Source organism: Hermetia illucens, chromosome 4 (genome assembly GCF_905115235.1).
Source record: "Hermetia illucens chromosome 4, iHerIll2.2.curated.20191125, whole genome shotgun sequence".
Classification (NCBI taxonomy): Eukaryota; Metazoa; Arthropoda; class Insecta; order Diptera; family Stratiomyidae; genus Hermetia; species Hermetia illucens.
In genome coordinates, this window is record NC_051852.1 from 157391646 (window position 1) to 157414053 (window position 22408).

At 42.7% G+C, this 22408-nt stretch overlaps 1 protein-coding gene across 4 annotated transcripts in view; it reads left to right on the forward strand.

The window, feature by feature from the left end:
* Positions 1–22408, forward strand: part of LOC119655574 (POU domain, class 6, transcription factor 2) — a 189092-nt gene that overhangs the window by 156785 nt on the left and 9899 nt on the right. For 2 of the 4 annotated variants that reach the window (XM_038061502.1, XM_038061504.1), the window contains exons 7-8: positions 14617–14797; positions 22169–22222. In XM_038061502.1, the coding sequence (XP_037917430.1) occupies positions 14617–14797; positions 22169–22222 (235 nt within the window). The remainder of the gene's footprint in view (positions 1–14616; positions 14798–22168; positions 22223–22408) is intronic. The other 2 variants (XM_038061505.1, XM_038061506.1) reach the window with 1 other exon arrangement.

The window sequence follows — 22408 nt, forward strand, 5'->3', positions numbered from 1 at the left end:
AAGAATTTTGTTGGATCCATTTTGGGCTATGGTGGCAGCCGATTTTCAACACGCAGTTTCGAGAAAAACGCATTTAAAAAGTAGAATGGGATTTTTAGCCATAAAACCTTAACTAACCATTAATCTGCTATACTTAGTCCATAAACCTTAGGTTTCTTCAAGAAACACATGTACGGCCTTGGCTTCAATTTTTGTCCTTTTAGCGAAGTCATTCGAACGTCATTCGGACCGATAAAAACAAGCTCTATTACGGCGATCGACATAAATCCAGCATGTGGCTTATCATGTGTTTAACACTATAATTTCCGAATGACTCCGAATATCAAAAATTCGATTCCGCGAATCGGTCACACAAGATGAGCCCCTTAAGACTCATCAGATTGCCTCAACCTACAGAAAACAATTTACTTGGCTTAAGCCAGGTCATGTTCAAACCAAGTAGTTCCTTTTTAAGGTTTTGTGTAAACTAGACCCTATTAAAATCAATTCAATGTCTGTCTGTCTGTCTGCCTGTCTGTCTGTCTGTCACACGCATTTTTCTCCAAAACGGCTAAACCGATCCGAACGAAATTTGGTGGACAGCTATGAAATGGGGGGGGGGGGGAGCTATGAAATCCCACACATAGAGCGAGTGGCATAAATTTAGGTGGAGTTTAAAGGGGGGCTCCCCATACATGCAAAGGGGGGATTCAAAAAATTTTTTCACCAGATATATTATAGTTGTGTAGGGAATCAAATGAAAGGTCTCGATTTGTACTTTCCGAACTGACATTAGTTTTGGCATAAATTGCAAAGTGCGTGAGTAAGGAGTCAAAATGCTCGCAGTTGAAGTGAGATAGGACTCATTTTCGGAAACTACCCAACCTAAAAATCCGAAAAAAATCAGGGTGGTGCGCCTAGATAAAATCTAGGCCTCAAAATATGTCCCATTCCGATATCTGCTCGAATAAACTTACTAATAGCATATTACTACTTTTTAGAAATTTACTAAAAAAAAACCCCCTTAAATTCATCCTAAGACTTCCGAATTTTGTAACAAGAGGTACAATATTTCGTATACGCGTACGCCAAGGTTATAGCCGTTCAAACTTATTAATTTCGTGCTAATTAACAGCATCCTAAGCCATACAAATAAGATGCTGACGTCATAATTAACGAGAATAATTGAAATTCGAGTGACATTTTAAAATCCCATTCAAGAAGAATCTAATTCTCTCTAGCCCTTTTCTATATTTGATGTTGGTTAAATTATTGGCATTTGCTAATAATATTAAACTCAGAGTGTGAAGCGTATGAGCTTGACCATTATCAACACACTTTCCATCAAGTGATTTATTTAAATCGCTTTCTAGAAAATAGAGGGCAATGGAATTTTTAGCTATATTACACGGAGCTGCCGTGCACTCGTCGCTCCTCACATCTTTTCTTTTTCTTCAGCTTTTTGTTTACAAGCGGGGTCGGCTCGTGGTGATCGACTTTGTAATTTTATTTTATCAAATGCCTGATCGGGATGTAATCGCGAGATCTTTAAATCCCCATCCAGCGTATCAAGCCACCATTGTTTTGGGCGGCTTTTTGGTTGCCTGCCATTGCTTTCGATGTTCTGACCAATACTGTTTGCTGAATTCTCGTTCGCGTGAATTACGTGACCACACCATCAAAAACGCCTCTCTTGCAGTTTTTCCACGATCGGTGCAAACCCATATCGATCGCAGATATTCTCATTTCAGACGTAATCAAAACGTGTCACGTCACCAGTGCAATGCAACATCTTCGACCCCATTACCGTAAGACGCCGTTCATTTTCCTCTATAGTCGGCCAACACTCAGAACTATAGAGAGCGGCAAACGGAAGATATTGCAGTAAATTTTAGATTTGGGACGTGGGCTGATACGTCGATCACAAAGAACACCAGTTGGGGAATGCGACTTCATCCAAGTTGCATTAATGCGTGAAACAATTTCATTACGCAGTTCTCCATTGGCTGATAGCATTGACTCGAGGTATTTAAATCGCTGAGTTCTGGCAATGGCAGTAACCTACCCTTCGAGATATTTAAATCGCTCAGTTCTGGCAATGGCAGTAACCTGCCCAGAACTGAGCGATTTCTATATCTCGGGTCAATGCTATAAGCCAATGGAGAACTACGTTATGCTCCTCACATAGGGAAACACAAAACCTTTCATACCTGAAGCGTCAAGCTTCTGGTTTCCCGACTTGTTAATTATAACTCCCAAAAATGTTGTACGTTGAATTAATAAAAGGAAGCAAGCAACACCTGGCTACGACTTAAGGTCACGCTTTTTCTAATGCAGAATTGCTTTTGCTCTGGATAAACCAGTAGAGAAATTTCCGAAAATTATTTGTGTTTCATTATAGGCAAAAAGTATCTATTTGTTTGGTCACGCTAATGTTGATGGTAATTTATACTCTAATCTTTCGTGACCTAACCATCTGATCTAAAAATGTATAATGTAAGGGAAGCGGATTCCAATGAATTTCGATTTTCGAAATACGAGCGGTAAATAGCAATTAAAGATTCAATTGATAAAGCTGAATTTCCTGGGCGTATCAGCATCCAAATAAATTGGGAAGATTCACTTGATAATTAAATATCCTTCCCACACATTGGACATGTTTTACTTCAAACAAAAGACAGACAAGTTAGCAACTTTTTACCATTTCGACAACCCTTACTAAGGGGTGAAGAGTTAACAAAGAATTCTAAATTTCAAACGTTGAAACGATAAGATACTTTCCTATTCGATTCAGTTGAGCTTGAATCAGCTTTACGTTCAATATTTAGCCACGTTAACTTGTCTCACCTCTATCGTACCTGTCGTACCCGGTTGGCGTTGCCTTCGCCGCCATCCTTGACATGCACTAATTATATGAACAACAAGAGCAACCGATATTCGATTATATAATTAAATATGCATTACGCCATCAATTAAGTTCACTAATTATAATTGTACTAGCTCGTATCGTATTTAATGCCAAACGAACATTAGGAGCGTTTGAGAAAACGCGTGGGGTATGCAGATGGGGGTGGATGGGGGCGGATGGGGACCGATGGGTTAAAATGGCAATTGGATTGGGAACCCATGGAAATAGAAACAATAAACGAAGTGGAGTTCAGGTCGACAAGAATGAGGACTCAGACATGGAAGTTTCGTTGTACGACACCGTGTATAATAGTTGGTGTTTGAATTAAACACAATGCCTAGCTACTTACCCGAGCTTTCAATAGTTTCCAATTTAGGGGGTGGTATTGCTTCCAGTTACTCAAATCCTACTTTGTTTGTGAAAGTGCACCGAGGTAGTTACGGGTTCAACTGCAGACAGCGACTTCATTGTCGCCATCATCACCTTACTCAAATTCAAGTTGGAACAATAACTGACTGCATGTCAATATATGTTTATATGTGTGCAAATGGAATATTAATTTGATCGTGATCTGAAGGTAGTTTTCCCCCAGATTAATGGTATTGGAACGAATAAAAAGTCTTCAAGGTAACTTTGTAATTTTAGGGGTAGTACAATTTATGATTCACTCAAATATATTTAATTTGGGTGAGAGATACAGTGAGTCCTTCAGGGTTTAACGTGAGCTCTTGTCTGGACGACTTAGTCCCACGGTCTTCTTAGGACACGGATTAATTTTGTGACCTCAATCAAAGCCCCGCTGAGACAAGCAACAACGATACCAGTCTATACCAAGTGCATGGCTCAGCATTCATACCAGTGGATGCAAGACCTACCTAAATCTCTACCGAGCCAAGGACTACGGCACCCGTGTTGAAACGCAACACCATGCCGAGGCCCGAAGGTCTCTTCTTGCTTCAGCATAACCAACAACCCCCATGAAGCTCCCACTAGGGGGCCTGCCGCAAATAACCGAGCTGTACTCACATACAACGGGAGTTCACCCGAAGTATGAAAGTCCAGGGGCTATCTCGGTTCCCATGGTACCAGTATACCCCTGGTGAGGTTTCGTTACCAATTTGCCTTTTCAGATGAGTCCTCGTGCAGACTCGGGTCTGATTGCCCTGATTAGACCTTTGGAGCATTCGCCTACTGCATCACGCCGGCAAGCCAAAATGAGTACAGCGTCTCCCGATGCCACCACTATGGAGGTTCTCCTCGGTCACTTGGGTTTGGTTTGGCCCGTCCACGCCGTCTTCCTAACCGCCACCTCTGAGCACCCTGGGTGAGTGATACATGAAAGTCCTGGGGGTTTAACGTGAGTACCTGCCGTGTACCCCAAAGTTGTTAGAGTTGATTACAAACTGGCGAGTGCAAGACGAGGTCTCACTGTCAGATCACCGATATCTAGAATTCAATGTGACTATTGCGGTCAGATTGACTATTGCGGGCGAAAAGTCTGCAGTACAAAGACGGAACCGTAGGAAAACGGATTGGGCAAAGTTCAATGAACTTCTTGGCAATAAAGTACAGTTCCCTAGGCGACTAAGGACTTCTTTGGTGCTGAAAGATGAATTGAAAACTCTGAACTGCACACTTTTAGAGTGCTATGAAGAGGCTTGTCCTATTTCCCGAGGCCAAAGCGGTAAAACGGTTCCTTGGTGGAACCGACAACTGCAAAAAGTCAGGAAATCGACCAGGCGACTTCTAAACCGTGGCTGCAAAAATAACAAGAACGAAGACTGGTTAAATTTCAGGAACTCACAACGTGAATATAGGAGGCTCGTTAGGTGTTCGAAACGAGACTCCTTTAGAGCGTACTGTGAGGAACTGGAAGGTGAAAGAGAGACTTCAAGGCTGTGCAGAGTCCTCAAAAGGGATGAGTCAGCCAAGTTGGATTCTCTTAGAAAACCCGACGGTATTTTCACGAGCTCCAGACTGGATCCAGTACAGTCCCTCCTGGAAGTACACCACCCGGGAGAACGGGTGAGAGAAGTGGCGAAAGTGGTTGTTACCCATGAAAGCTGAGACCTGCCATACTGTCCTTCGAACATTTGAAAGCACCTGGCATGAATGGCATCTATCCGGCAATGCTAAAGGAGGGTATGGAGCATTTAGGTCGTGTCTTCTTCTTGGTAACAGGTTAAGGTAGTTTTCATAACGAAACCTGGGAAAGATGACTATTCTAATCCAAAGAACTTCAGACAGATCAGCTTGACTTCATTTTTGCTGAAAGGCTTCGAGAGACTGTTGGAGCGTCACAATCGTGGAAATGCACTTAGGTCACACCCACTTAGTGAAAACCAACATGCTTACCAACGTGGAAAGTCCTGTGAGTCTGCTCTTCATTCTTTGGTCACAAAGATAGAGATGCAACTTTGAATGGTGAGTACGCGATGGGGGTGTCCGTGGCCATTGAAGGGGCTTTTGACTGTGTGCCTTTTTAAAATCTTTATGATGCCGCCAGAGCGCATGGTGTTGATGATGCTTTAATTAAGTGGATTCATGCTATGCTAACGCAAAGATTGCTGTGCGCTGAGGTAGGGGTCGATCGCTACCTGACTACAGAAGCGACGAAGGGTTGCCCCCAACGAGGTGTACTTTCGCCACTTCTGTGGAGTATGCTGATCGACTCATTAATATGCGAACTGCAAAATTTGCGAATACACGCTCAATCCTATGCTGATGACGTGGCTGTACTTGCTGTTGATCGGGATCTTGGAACGGTCTGTAGGAATATACAACGTGCCGTTGATTTGGTAGACAGCTGGTGCCTCAGACATGGTCTGTCAGTTAATCCAAATAAAACCACAATGGTTTTATTCACAAAAAGGAGAAAACTGGATGGACTTTGCCTGCCTGAGATGAGGGGTACTACCCTTCAACTCTCCGAAGAAGTGAAATATCTGGGGGTCACTCTAGATAAAAAACTTCTTTGGAACAAACATGTAGAGATAAAGATGAAACGAGCTCTCACAGCTTATGAGCTATACAGACGGACCTTTGCCTCGACATGGGGACTCAGGCCTCATGTGGTAATGTGGATATACGTTGCCATTATTAGGCCGATGTTCGTATATGCATCCGTAGTGTGGTGGGTTAAGGTGAAACAAAAAGGGTTTCACCGTAAACTAGCCGCACTGCAAAGAACAGTGTGTCTGGGTGTGTGTCCCCATACATCTGTTTGATAGAAGATATGAAGTTACCCTGAAGCGTAAAGAGGACTGGGAACCCCAGATGAATGCGTGGCGGGATATAAGGAAGTCTTCTAGACTGATGGCTCAAAAACAGAAAAGGGTTCTGGAGCCGGAGTCTACGTCTCGTATAAAAACGAGAAGTGGGTTTTTCCTTTGGGACAATATGCAACGGTTTATGCAAGTTTATGTCATACTAAGGGTGGCAAACTGGGTGATTGACGAGCGGTTGAAGGGCAGGCGCATCGCAATCTGCAGTAAAAGTCAAGCTGCATTGAGGGCATTGAGCAGTCCTTTGGTCACCTCGAAAATCGTTCAGGAATGCAGAAACCGTTTGAACTCTATGTCTAGATTCAACATGGTGGAACTACTCTGGGTACCTGACCACTGTGGCATAGAGGGAAATAGCGAAAGAGGAGGAAGAATGCCGGGACCGGAGCCAGCAATTGGAGTATCAGTAGCATTAGCTAAATCTGTTTTCAAAAACTGGGAACAAGTCTCCCATAATGACAGGTGGCAGAGCCTAAATGCTGCTCGTCACACCTAACTTTTCCTGCCAGAACCGAACATACGTACCGCAAAGTTCCTCCTGTCGAAAAGCAGGAGGACTTGCAGGTGTATTGTGGACATTCTGACAGGCCATAATTCACTAGCTGGGCATATGTTCAGAATAGGAATTACCGAAGATGATACGTGTCCCTCCTGTAATGAGGAAGCGGAATCCACAGAGCATTTCCTATGGACGCATCAGGCGTCAGATCTTTAGTGCCGATGTTCTCCAATTGCCACGGGTAGCATCACATCTACTAACAATGGGCCAACATGGCCTGAGTGCTCAGAAGCTGTAGCTTCTCCCCCACCATACATACACACACACACGCCGTGTAGGCATAATCTCACGGTCCTCTTCGGACACGGATTGATTTTGGGACCACAATCAAAGCCCCGCCATGCAAGCACAGCGGTCCTGGTTTATACTGAGTGCAGGCTCAGCATTCATACCAGTGGATGCTAGGCCTATCTAACACCTCTGCCGCAACTAAGGGGTACGGCACCCGAGTTGTACAGCGCAACTCCACGCTTGAGCTCAGGGGAGCTCTGCCCGCAATGTAGGCATAACCACAACCACCATGAAACTTCCACTAGACGGCCAACCGCAAATAACCGGGCCGAGAACACATCCTCCAGGAATTCTCCTGGAGCATATGCTCTCAGAGGGCCGTTCCGGTTCCCATGGTACCAGATAACCTCCGGTGAGGCTTCGTGGCCGACACCACTTCAGATGAGTCCCTTACAGACTCGGGTCTGATCGGGATGAGTGATACAAATAAGTTGTTCGTTCTTATAAGAGGGGAACCTTCTATGTACTGCATACAAAGTGAATTCAGAACTTTCGCAGTTTGTACAGATTGCCGTATTAGAAAATACTGAATCTGAAACTTTTCCGCCCAATTTTTCCTCAGAACATCTAACCACTTTTAAAAAAGTACGTGCGACAGAGGAGTAGTAAATGAAACCCAATGCGACATTCGCAAAAAGGGGAACTATGGTAAGCTTACTAGGAGGTTCCCATAACCTAACGTTATATCTGAAGATAACATTTTGTTAACTGTAATTCCCTTCACTCCTTCTGCTCGGGTCCAATAGATACTCAGATTCAGCAAATAGTCGGGGCTCATGCCATTTCCTATTAGCGGAGGGATAATTATGACAGAATATTTCACTTCGTTGCCAATATTTTTTTCGATTCATATTGTTTGCCCAATGGGTGAAGGTTTCCCTCGAGCTTAGTGATGCCTTCATTTGCTTTTTAATTTGATTTCCAATATATTTTGGTGAATTCGCAAAGATAATCCAAGTAGATTTTACAGTGTACCTTGATGGTCTTCACTATATATGATACATATAGCGCCGGTCTTCCGCGTGTTTGGAATTTCGTTTCCTTAATTAAAATATGAAATGGAATAACTCCTAACTAATAAAGCTATGGTCATGATTGCATCATTAAAATCAGGGAAATCATCCTGAATAGATCTCTACAGTAAGAATGTTCACTACATTACTATATGAGAACAAAGGGATTGGAAAATTAATACCTTCTAAGAGGAAAAATAAGTAGAGTTCCATATTTTCATCTAAAATGATGGGTAGGGAAATTCTTCCCTATTGTTTTTATTTTTACTTTTATTATTTAGAAGTTTAGTTCAGTAAAGGGTAAGGTAATAAGGCTTGTGCTCGTTGAAAAGATACTAACTAAATGTATGTGCTAGTATGTATGGAGGAAAGACTTAGATCAGGGTTATAGGCAGAAAATTTGGTTCCCGGGTGAAAATGAAACGGGCCCCTTAAAATTGCAAAATCAATATAATTTCGATAAATCCTCTATTCTGGACCTAACAAGAAAATCCGGCAAAAGTGCTTCAGAAGTCGAAAGAAAAAGTGGCGAAAGTTGACCTCGCAGTGTAACTCCACTGAATTGTCCCGAAGACTAATCTTGCTCGGGAATACTGGAAGGGGTGGTCCTTTCGGACACTTCAACATTTTACGTGCCTTAAAAATTACGAAGAGTTACTAAAAGGAGTGAGGTGGATACAAATCTATGAGAAATTGCGTTCACACGATAAGCATCTAGGATCCCTATGGCACTCTTTGGTAATATAGCCTTTCTCCCCTTTGCAATGTGGCGTTTCCGCATTGATCGGAATGATCAATGCCGCTGGTGCATGCCTTCGCGAAATAACCAAGCATAAGGTCCTTGAAGTACCTTTTCAAAGAAATCTGCTCTCACAGACGGTACCATTCTGATTCAAACTTTTCCGGCCGTCAATAGCTTCTGCACTGCCCCCACCATTTGAATATTGCCATAGGTTTTTCACGACCTCATAATAAACTCCTCGGCAAGTTTCTTCAACTTGAACTGTTTCTTCACGGCCGTGTAAATTTCTCCTTTAAATGTCACTTCATCGAGATCCTTGCACAGTATATAGACTTCATATGTTGGGACCTGTACTGTGACATTCTACCAAGTGAGGTCTTAACTTGGATTCGAAAGCCATCAGTTTTTCCCAAGTTGGATTTTTGCGGCTCAAATACGAGATCGCTCTCTAAATCTTTCAGGTCGGGGTCAGATTTGACGTTTCTTTAATACTTCCGCATAGAACAAATTGCCCTCGTTGGAGATAACAATTATCTCTGGACGAATTCGCACTTTTGCTTTCTTCTTCGCCTTTTTATTAACTAGCTTGCTCCATCCGCCATTTTCGTTCGATTGCAGAAGCTGTTTTCTCCCTTCCGATTTCCCAGAAGATCCACTTCTTTTTCCCGCACTCTCTTGTTTCTTGTCAGGTTGATGGCAATATCATTAGGTATTACTTGGGTCACTTATGACACTGTTGGGGCAGCAGGTTTCGACTTTTGTTTTGTTCACCCTGCTGCGATGTGTTATAGAGCACTGTATTAGCTCTAACCATAGTTTTTATGGCTTGGTACACGTTGTGCTTGTCCTTGTTAAACTCGAGCAGATTAACTATTTTTGCACTAAACTGAGTGAGGAGTAATTCCTCCGGATTAGTGCTATGCCCTCCATAGGTCCGAACCAGATTATTAAATAATAATTTTAAATAGTTCTTCACCTCTTGTATTCATTCTGCTTTATCTCTCTTGATTATCACTTGATTGGGTCATTTTCTTGGTCCTGAAGTACCTCCTGCTGTTCTTGTCGTCCACCAGTTTACTATCAACTATTGTTCTCGGTGAAGCGGTCTTAAACACCTACTTTTCTAAACCTAAAACACTTGTAGCATTAGATACCACGGTGTCAAGTTTTCCACCTAGGCACTGATACCGAGGGATATCGACGGCAGTTGTTCACTCTGGCGTTCCGAATCCCTGCAGCGTAAGTTTCCTCCTGCTCATGTCTTCCATAGTGGCTTTATGTTCTGGGTATCCTTCCCGCAGCCGTTTTGGTTCACGCACCAGAGATGAGCAAGCACTAGCCCATGCACGGTCACAAAAGAAAAGTACATGAACACATATTTACACATCAATAGCTATGCCTCTATCCTCCACCTGCGGTCGCGCCTGATGGGAAATCTGGTACTTCCACACACATATCCAATGTCCGCCTCTCTGTCTATCTCTCGCACCCGATTTATTTGGAATCGACTGAGGCAATTGTCGAAAAATGGGAACATCTGATCTGTGAATCCCTTTACATATAGTAAGTGACGCCATTTTATGTTGTCCTTAAAGGATAATATTCCCATACATGCGGAAAGAAGGTCTAATCTTTTTTACAAAATGTTATCATGTGGGGATTCAAATGATTAATACTTTTGTAAATTAATCTTATTTCTGACATTGAATGAAACCTAAGGGAGTGAGACCTGAAAATCTGAGCTTCTGGTATTCCAAATTTTTTAATAGTTCTGCTAGCAAACGTGGGGGGAAACCATCGCAAGCCGCATTTGTGGAAATAATTGACTGTTTCCTGCCGTGGCATCATCTCACCAAAAAGAAAACAAAAACGTCGTTTTAGTTTTATTGTTCTTTCCGGAGAAAAGTATCGATAATACGTTGACCTCTTCATCCACTTTTGACCGCAGAGTTCCAACTTCAGCTTCTGAGGAGATCACACAATACTTTCACTGCTATTTCCGCTATTTCCGCCTGCGTCCACTTATTTTCTTCTAATACTCTTTACACAAAGAAAAGAAAAATTCCTGAGCCCCCTTCGCCTTCATCCCTTCCAAGGGCAACTACAAAAAGATTCATGCAAAAGAGGGATGATCATCCAACAATCTCATAACAATAAATACAAACCTATTTCCACATGGTCTGAGCTGGATTGCTTAGGTAAAATGCATTTAACTGTGCAGAAGAATTTCAATATACATAGCATTCTGTGCTAAAATGGTGCAACGATCAACAATCAATTTGGCTTCAATGTATAATGTTAAAATGAACTAGTCTCACAAGGAAATATCAATAATAGCAATTTTTCTGCCACATGGAGACATGAAACTTCTGTTCCTCAATTATGTTAAAAACTCTTCTGTTTTTCAACGATGTTCAATCAAGTGCTGCTTCTATTAGCACTACGAGAAGAATTAACATTGAGCGTGCTTCTTTGGAAATCCTTCAAAGCCATCAACTCGGTATACTTGCACCAATGAAAATTAATGAAAAATTTGTTCTTTCTTCCTTTCTTCTTCTTTAGCCTTTGTCTGGTGCAAAGGCTTGATCTTTGTTAAGTGAAACCTATCAAGTTGCTGCTGTTTTGAAGGTCCTTTGATCGTTCCCAATAAATTTCTGATCAAGATTAGTTAACAAGTTCTCATTGGCTGTACCAAAGAAAATGTGTCTCTGCACTTCTTTAAAAAAAAAAACCACACGAAGTTATATACTCAATGTTGTGGTACTTCTTCATTTGCGTAGCGACAATATAGGGTTCCTTGCCTACCGCGACTGCCTAGTACTTGAAATGCGCTTGTATATGGTCTGACGCTCCCTAGCAAGAAGGGCAACGGGGATAACTCCCGCGATCACCATCACGGCCGGTTCAGAGACTGTGCGGCACGCAGACGCCACCCGTAAAGCTCCCCGTCTCTGTACTTGCACGAGGCGTCTACGATATACCTCCTTCTTAAGAGCGCCGCCCATACCTCTGCGCCGTAGAGCAGGACAGACTGCGTTGAGCTCATCAGGAGACGTCGTCTACTAGACGTAGGACCCCCAATGTTTGCCATTAGCCTACTTAACGCCGAAACTCCAGCCGCAGCCTTGTTCGCTGCTGCTTAGATTTGCTCAGAAAAGCTCATCTTTGAGTCAATAGTCAACCTGAGGTACTTTACCGCTGATTTTGACTCGATGATCGACTCGCCGGAATTGAAGGCGTTTCTGACGTCAAGCGTTACCAGGAACACCACCCGTCGAGTTCGGCAGCTATGTGCCTCTGCTCGTCGAACGGCGTCCACGACTTGCATGACAGCATCAATTGTCGATCTCCCTGCCCTAAAACCAAACTGCCGGGGAGATAAAATCTCCGGCAGCGCGTATCGCTTCAGCGAGTCTACTTCTGATGAGCTTTTCGAGCACTTTCCCAGCAGTGTCAAGCATACATAGTGGGCGGTATGAAGACGGCAATTCGGGGTAGCCTTTCCCTATAGGGATCAGCGCAAGCCTCGCAACTTTCCAAGGAGCAGGGAAAATGCCCTCCTTCAGGCAAGCGTTGAATGCGCCGAGCAGTAGGTCTGCCCGGTGTTGGAATACCAATTTGTACACCTCTGCTGGAATACCATCGGGTCCTGGCGCCTTCTTGTTTTTCATAGAGAGGACTGCCTGTTCCAACTCTTTTATAGAGAAAAGTGGACAGTCCTCTGCGCTCTCCGCGCCGACGTCACCATCCCATACGGGGTGGGCAGGGAAGAGTGCCCTCACAATGCGGTTCATCTGCTCGGCCTTATGTGAACAGGGTTTCCGCAGAGCCCCGATTTTTCAGGTTACAAGTTCGTAACCGAGTCCCCACGGATCCCCATTCACCTCGTCGATCAGATCTTGCCAGCAGCGAGCTTTGCTCTTGTTTATTGCGCTGTGGAGTCTCCTTTTGGCTGATTTGTACTCCATCATTATGGTACATGCCTCCTCCCGGTCGCCTAGACGTTGTGTTAAGCCGAGCCTATGACACTCCTTCCGGAGCTCTGCGATTTCCACTGTCCACCAATACATGGAAGGTTTGCAGCGCCTCGATATCTTCCTGGGCATGGAGGCTCCGCAGACCGTCGTTATCAGGTTCATAACTGAATTTACGACAGTGTCAGCAGCGGCGCCACCGCCGTCAGGAGTACCCTTCAGCGTGGCCCCACCTGTTCCCAGAGTTTCGACAAACTTCCCGGTGTTCACTTTCGCGACGTTCCATACACAGAAAGATCGCTGGGGTGGCGCACCACTTCGAAAGCAATGTATTGGTGGTCACTTGCCGAAAAGTCTTCCAGAACTCGCCACCCGTCCACCAGCGACACCGGTGATTCCGATGCGAAGGTTACGTCTGGAATGCTTCCTTCGCAGCCCGGGCGTCGGAACGTTGGGGTGGATACGGTGTTTAGAACTACCATTCCTGTTCTCGCCGCCATTTCCAGAATTCGTTTCCCTCTGGAATCTGTGTGAGGCATGCCCCATTCAAGTGCCCTAGCATTGAAGTCACCCTCGACCAGGATCCGCCCATCCGTGCTTAAGATAGCGTCCTCCAAAGCCTCAAGCCTCCGACGAAAGTTCGGCATCGACTCATTCGGCGTAAGATAGACACTAAAAAACGTTATCCCTGAACACCGAATCCAGACAAAGCCGTCCCCTCGGCCTTGGGCAAGAACCCCCAGGAGGGTGCCGTCCCGAACCCAGATGGCAGCGGTACCTGATATGTCTGGGTGCCATGAAACTGGGCCCTTGTTTCGGTACTGCTCACTGATGAGTACTAAATCAGCTTTGGTCTCCGCAGCGAACTGCGCTAGCAACTCGTGAGCGGTTGCACTCCGGTGCATATTGATTTGTAGGCCCGGGGATACGAGAAGACCTTGTGGGCACTTCAGCATTCCCTCGCGTCATTTATCAAGTTATCACATATCCTTCATCCGATGTATTGGGTCCGCATCAGAACCTGAACTACAAATGGGTAATATATCACGGAATTACAAGAACAACCTGCATTAAGGCTAAATTATTTTTTTCAAAAAACGACTCCTCAGTAGTGAATTTTGAAGCAGGTTCTCGTTTAATTCTTATAATAGTCGTGCTGTTGAATTGATGATAATAAATCATTATGTGAACAAGCCGGTCGAAAATTGCATGATTTTACAGTGTGTAGCTATATTATATATATATTTCTTCCAATTAAACATTTCGACAACCCGAACTTCACCAATATACCGTATCATTATCTTGTAGACTCCTAGAAAATGCCAATTTGAAACCCATCTTCACATTGTACACTCCCAACCCTCTATATTATCTTCCTGAATGTAGAAAATCTAAACTCAATGAGGTACACATATAATCCAAAATGAGCATCCCTAAAAAGGATTGCATCAAGGGTAGAACGCCATCCTCTAGAAATCCGGGGTGCTTGGGCTCCCTGGTTGCTTGCTGGTAGTTTTGCCACAAGTTTAATCACTCATATAAGTTCATCTTTGCGACGGTTAATTCGTTACGCTCGTGTTACATACTATGTCATTATAAGTGCATTATCGTTTCAAGCAAATTGCGAGATTAATAGTCAAATCAAGACAAGACGTTAGTATCAGTAGATGGATCCTTAGGAGTAGAAATGCATTACTCGCATGTAGGAAAATAGGATGAGGAGAGAGGCGGTAATCAGCCGTTCTTTGGGTTACATTTCCGAACCGTTCTAAGCAATAATAGCGTACTAAAGAAATTGATTGGATGTAAAACGGATTCATCAAAAGCAACAGAATATCCATTTATTCATATTTTTATCTATTTCAGACGAACCTACAATAAATCAAACGAATTGCAACGTTGTGGATGGAATTGATCTTGATGAAATAAAAGAGTTTGCCAAAGCCTTCAAATTACGACGCTTGTCGTTAGGCCTAACCCAGACGCAGGTGGGTCAAGCACTCTCGGTTACCGAAGGACCAGCTTATAGTCAAAGTGCCATATGCAGGTATGTTTGCTTCTTTCAAGGTGATTGGGTGTTTTTGGTTGCATATGAATCTATTAAATCTTAGAGCAGCTTTATACGAACAAAGATAATGATTTCAAAAAAAATACAAAAAAATATTTTATTTGTATTCTATAATCTCAAATATTTAACATAAATTGGAAACGAGATGCCTTCAACAACGGCTACCAAAGAATTATTGAAGAGGATTTTTTTATGAAGTACTAACAAACTAATAATTGTTTCTACAGTTCAAGTAATTGACAAAAGAAAAATCCAGACCATTTCTATAGAAGTTCCTGAAAGGGTAGCATATCCTCCAGTAAATTGATGACTGAGGTACGCTAATCCGGTGGAATTGTTTAGTTGATTTTAATTATTCTGCAACTTCTGCATTTTACATGTTTCTTGAAGTATAAAGTAATAGCTAAGGAAACTGTCATTACGGAGTTAAGGAGTAGTTTGTGTATATATTTGTCTTATCCCGTGCCCTTTGGAGAGTTCGGGGAAAGGAAAATAATTTTCATTTGTTATATTTTCTTAGCATTCTACATGTCATGCAAATATGTTTTTAACCTACTAGACGATATCTATACATTCTCAGGAACTATGCTACTGTCAGCTTAGTCGAATATCGAAGCATCATATTTCGAAATGTTGTAATACTCAAGAATTAACCGTCAGCTTGTCATACTCTAGATATTTCATGAAATGGCGGTTCTTCTCAATAAATACCAATATGTATTTCATAAACAGCTTTGTGATGATGGCGTGACCAGCAACCTGAATACTAACCGTATTCGGTTGCATATAGTTAATAATTTAGACCGCCTCTGCTTTTTGTGCTGCTAGGTGGAGCTCAATCACGTTCAGCCCAGCCATTAACGACACTTTCACATTGTTTCATGAAGGTACTCATGGCCATTTTTTTCCTAAAACCGATAATAATAAGCTCCTTTGACAAAGGGCGGGACACTATTATACATCACGTTCAACAGGAGAGGTCCCAGCAGTCACGATTTACTCTTTAAATTCAATAATCGCGAGCGCAATGCTGACCACATTGCCTCCTAGTGTACCGTTACGGTCTTGAATGAAGTGCTCTAACACACTTCAAGGCCCTGATCCAACATGGATTGTTGCGCCAACGATTATTATTATTAATCGCACTGTTATAACTGATACCACTTGATTAGGTAATTAACTCGTCCCTGGCTAAATTGAACGCATTTTGATTTCCAACCTCGCCATAGCCCAACATTTACTGGAGGACATCGCATCTCAAAATAAATTCGATTGTCGACTATAAAATCGCCAAACCAAACTGTTACTCTTATAGGTCATATTATACAATAAGAAAAACTATGTTGTTAATATTCCTCCCTAACATCCCCCTTATTGCGAATTCCTGTTTAGCCGCAGCCATTCTCTGCCTCTTCCACCGAAGGAAGCAAACTTCTTCCAACATACATAAGTTGAACACACTGATGACTCAACCAGACCTGGTCTTGAAGGCGAACCTAATGCTAATCTACCTCCACTCCAACAGGGATGAACTTTTCCTACTCAAAACCATGCAGCTAGCTTCCCCCGACCTCATCTTTTCGCCAATAGTTTGGTGGCCTAAGGTTGCAACAACTAACAAATTTTGATTTGACGGAAAATAGGCTAGTGGTTACCGTGAGTGTAGTGCTTACTATCTCTGCAGAAAACCCTCCTCTCGTTCCTTTTCTTCAGCCTTTGACCCGTTCAGGTCGGCTCGTCGTAATCGGTTCCACCATTTGGTTCCATCAAAAGCCTGATCTAGATGCAATCACAAGACTTTCAAATCCCCATCCAGCGTATCAAGCCACCGTTGTTTTGGCCTGCCTTTTGGTCGTTTACCGTCGACCTCGATGTTGAGACCAACCTTGGCAAATGAATTCTCGTTAGCACGAATTACGTTACCATACCATCGAAGACCCCTCTCTCGCAATTTTTCCACTACCTGTGCAACCCCATAATGATCGCGGATTACCTCATTTCGGATGTAATCAAAGCGTGTCACGCAGTTAGTCCAACGGAACGTCCTAGTCTCCATTACCGCAAGACGCCGTTCATTGTCGTTTATAGTCGGCTAATACTCAGAACCATAGAGACCGGATAGACAACATTGCGGAAAATTTTAAATTTGAAACGTTTGTTGATACGTCGATCACAAAGAGCACAAGAGGTTGCGCTAATGCATGAAGCAATTTCATAACACAGTTCTCCATTCGCTGGTAGCACAGACTTGAGATATTTAAATTGCTCAGTTGTAGGATGTGGGTTTCATGGAGATCGGTTGCCAAAAATTCAATTTTATTCAGATTCAATCTGAGACCGTGTTGCATAAGGCGATCACTCCATTTTTGGACAAGTTGCTTGAACTCATTTTTGCTATGAGACTCTAAGAAAACATCATCTGCATAAAACAGTGTATAGTGCGCTGGACGTTGAATGTCCCGTGTGACAGTGTCCATTCCAGGAACAAAGAGGGGTAGTGAGAGGGCGCTTCCTTGATGAACACCAACAGAAACACGAAGCGGTTTTGATATAACCGTCACACTTCGAATTATACTTTTCGGATCGTGGTATTGCAACTGAACCCAGCGTATTAGCTCTTCTGGGCCTGTTGTAGAACACACCAAATGAGCTCATGTGGCACACGGTCAAACGCTTTCTTTAGATCCAGAAATGCAATGTAAAGAGGGTGATGCTTCTCACGGTGTTCTTACATGAGTAACTTCGCAGCGTGTATTACGTTAGTAGTTCGGCAGTTCTTGACAAATCCGGCTTGATTCACGATTTTTTCAATGACTTCGCAAATACCATTGTCAAGAATGCGTGCGAAAATATTCATGGTTTGTAAAAGTAACCGCATAGGACGGTAATTTGAACATTCTGCTGGACTACATTTCTTTTTCCATATTGGGATTGTGGTACTTTTTTGTCAGCCAGATGGTGTTCTATCTTCCTCAATAACCCGATTAAAGAATTCACTGAGCCACAATGTTGTGTCCCAGCTCTTCGTTCTTCAGAGCTCAGATACGATGTCGTCAGGTCCTGTGACTTCCGCCGATTTGATTCGTTCTATTGCTTCCTCGACTTCAGTTGCGCTGACAGGTGAACCTGCTCCAAATATCGACAATGATTGTGGAAGTGGAGGATGAACAAATTCTTCAGTTGAAATCTTCTTAAGATATTCTCCTTATCTCTCCGTGGCGGTTCGACGGTTAGTAAGCCAAGTACCGTTCTTGTCATTAGCGCCACAGAAGTGTTTAATATTCTGTGTGCATTCGTTGCGGCTTTTGGCCCGAGTGATCAGTTTATAGTGAAGATCATTGGAATGGATCGTTCAGGTGACAGCGATCTTATAAATTTGCCAATTGGCGGGCGTTTTAACGTCGAGAAACTTATGATAGAGGCGTTTCATTTTACAGACCTTAACTTAAACATCGTCATTCCCAAGCCAAGTATCTCGACTGATGTACCCCTTACCTGGAATAGTGACCCCGAAGGTCGCAGAGACCGCTTTGTGGATCGTGTCTTTAATTTACTTTTAATTTAATTTTTCCACATTCGTAATGGTTGGTAATCGCATAAGTGAGATCATGTCTTCTTTCTTCTGACGAAACCGCCACCATTTATTGTGCGGCGGTCCAACGCGTTCCTCACGCTGTTTTATCAGTGCCTTGATTCGCAAACATGTCATGAACAGCGGGCGATAGTCTCATAGGAAACGGCTTTGCAATCAGTGATGGTGGGTGCGGGCTCAACAGTTTCTCTAGTGCTGGTGCTTACACTAGTTCGGAAATCCTGGGAAATTGAAATTTTTCCCATAAAACGGGAATGTAGCACATCCACCATCGTTAAGATTCCACAGAATGGTACCCGTCTTGAAATTGGAAGCCCTTTCTCTGCTGCAAATATTATAGTCAAAATAATCCTTCACCTCCAAATTTTTTCCCACTCTGGACCTTTCTGTATTGACACCCCTCGGATCATTGAGAACCAGCGCTCGATGTGTCTGTCATGGTATCAGTAAAATGTTAATAAAATTAAATGCTAACACTCACCACTTACTTATTGAAAACGATGTGCGTCAGCTTTTGATTGCGAAAAAGTCATAGTTAAGATTTATAATTTGAAAACCATACATTAAGATTGTTGGTTACATTCACTTTTCCGGCGAAAAAAAGTAAGTTCCATAAGTTTCAACAAAATTTTTAATCCAGATTTTCCAAGTAAAGAGTTTGATAATCTGGAAAGCTTCAAACTCAACCCAGCGTATTGTGGAGCGGGAAGTTATGATTTCTGCTGTCTTAAGGCTTCGCGGTTGGTTTTATAGTATATCCTCAAAATAAATAGATATACTTGGTTGGGGTTATTTGTCCCTGAGTAAACAATGACGCTGGAGTTGACAGCGTAGCAATCCGGTACTTTGAGCTAGTTTCTCGGAAGACCTTGGCTATTGATAATGTCAAATTGCATATATTTTACCCTTTCAAAACTATAATACAATAACACAATTTTCAGTAGCGGCTTAAACTGAACAACTTCGTAAAAACCCTTCAATAATCGAGAATGGATTCCTGATCTCACCTAATGTCATACGATGCCGTGACGCCCAAAAAATTACTTTGTCCTCTAGTTGTTTTAATTTTGTTATGTATGGTAGCCATTTATCCATTGGTAGGGTGTCGCGCGTCAACCACACCTACACGCCATTGTTTACGTTTCGCAGAAATGCGGTTTAGCTTTCCTCAGGACTTCCCGAGATGCGCAGAGATTACAGGCGCCAGATGCACCGAACAAGTTTTTCGTCTGAAATAGTATCAGGCCAGTGTACCAGTCCTATGATACGTTGCAGGCACGTATTCATGAAGGCTTGGAGCTTTCGAGTAACAGTGGCGGTCACTTTTCATGTGCTACTCTCGTATAGAACACAGAAAGAACACTAGCACAAAACAATTTCAACTTGATCTTGGTGTTGAGTTAACTTCATTGACTCCAGATTTCAAACAAGGCAGCAAAAAAGAACCTAGCGCTACTAATGCATCGGGCGGTAACCAGTTCGTTAGTACCACCGTTGGCAGAAACCACGCTTCCTAGATATACAAATTGATCGACGCCTTTGATGCTCTGTCCAGTAATGCAGATACGGGAGGAGGGGTACCAGGGTACTGCTGAGAACCTTGATTTTCTTAGCCTTTACCTTCGGCCCAACTCTACTTAGCTCTCTTCCCAAATCCAGAACCATTTGGCCAAGGTCCATGACCCGGGCACAAAGGTAAAAGAACAAACAGTTTTTTTTTATAGCAAGTCTAACAATATCTAAATGAGAAACCAATTCTTCCCAGAATTTTGAGTACTTCCTTTAAATGAAACATATATAACTTTAGTGAATTTTTTCTGTGGCTAGCCACCAACTTCACCTATCTTTATGGCAAATCTCGGATGCCTCGGTAAAAGAACGCTTCATACTTTTGGGATGAAAGTCCTGGGGGTTTAACGTGAGTACCTGCCTCTAGGCATAATCCCACGGTCCTCTTCGGACACGGATTGATTTTGGGACCACAATCAGAGCCCCGTCATGCAAGCACAGCGGTCCTGCTTTATACTGAGTGCAGGCTCAGCATTCATACCAGCGGATGCGAGGCCTATCTAGCTCCTCTGCCGCAACTAAGGGGTACGGCACCCAAGTTGTACAGCGCAACTCCACGCTTGAGCTCCGAGGAGCTCTGCCCGCGATGTAGGCATAACCACAACCACCATGAAACTCCCACTAGGGGGCTAAACGCAAGTAACCGGGCCGAGAACACATCCTCCAGGAATTCTCCTGGAGCATATGCTCTCAGAGGGCCATCCCGGTTCCCATGGTACCGGTGAGGCTTCGTGGCCGCAGCCACTTCAGATGAGTCCCTGGCAGGCTCGGGTCTGATCACCCTCCTCGAGTACGTGGGGATGGAACTCCCCAACGGGTTAACTGCAATCACCCCGAATCGACACTTTTGAAATGATCCGCAGACAGACCAAAATGTATATTTCTTTATAAGAATTGAGGTGCTATTCCTAAGAAAACGTAAAGAGGTCGCAATGCGACCCGTCGAACTTTTAGTCACACAGTCTTTTGTCTTCTCCTTCTTAAAATATTGAGCTCAATGTAGAGTAGCTGCCTAGAATATAATAATCATAAGCTTCTACTATACATTGCTAACTTTCAGTGGCAGTTCTATTGAGGGGTAAAACGTTATTAAACTTCCTTATAGGACAACTTATCGGGTACAAGGGTGAAGATTTTCAAAGAAGCTGTGTTCACACTTTCAAGCTATATGGCATAAGGTTATTCATCATCATCACTATCAACAGCGTGACAACCGAAATCCGGTTTAAACCTGCCTTAGAAAAGAACTCCAGACATCCTGGTTTTGGTCCGAGGTTGACCAATTCGATATCCCTAAAATCTATCTGGGGTCCTGGCCTATTTCAACGTTCCATATGAGGCAGGATCTGCCACGTCTCCTTTTTCTACCTTATAGACTTTCCTGGCTGGATCATCCTTGCCCATACGGATTAAATGACTCGCCGACACCGCAACCTGTTGAACCGAATTTTGTCCACAAAAAACGGTCATGGTATTGCTCAGCAATTTCGTAGTTATGTAGGCTACGGAAAGGCTGTTGGAAGATACTAACTGACACTACAGCAAAGCATAGCTGTCAACTATGGACATAAATTTACAAACGCCATCTTGAAGTGAAATCGGTTTTTAACATAATCATCATCATCAACGGCGTAACAACCGGTATCCGGTCTAGGTTTTGAACGTGAATGGGCCAAATACAATTTATAACCTGTTAAAGATATTTTAACGTGACATCAGTTCTGTACATGCGTATTCTTCCATTCTATCTATACAGATATGCATGCATATTTATTTGTAGAAGATCTACTAGAGAATAGAAGTTAATAAACGAAACTCTACGGACATGAAATAATATATTAATTACATATGTCGAAAAAAGGCCAGTGCGTATTCACCTATTCGAAAATCTTATCTTTGTTCAAAGAAATTTAAGTGCCAGGACATAGCGATTGGATTCAATAAGCATAAATAAAACATCAGTCAAATCTGCCTATTTATCTAAATACATAATTGGAAAATAATTTTACTAATTTATTCTTTTCCATTATTTTTTCTTGATTTTCGCATACCACATATGCACGTTTGCGGCATTGATTTACTTCGAATTTTAACGTTTTTTTAACAACATGCGTGAATTGCGAAAAAAATATGATATTTTAATCAACGACGGTTCTGTAACCATTGTTTCAACGATGCAAAATGGACAGTGCCCTTGCCGCTCAGATGTATGCCGCTCAACTCTCATCGCAGCAACAGAACATGTATGTTCTCCTTTTTTGACATAGAATTTTATATCATAATGTTGTTCTCCTGCAAATTTCATTAGTTTATTTTGAATTTTCCACGCCTTAATTAAAATTGAAATTACAGTATAGTTTGTGTTAAGTTTTTCCTGGCAGTTCGACGTAGGAAAAGTAAATTTGCGGGATAACAGGAAAAATGTATAT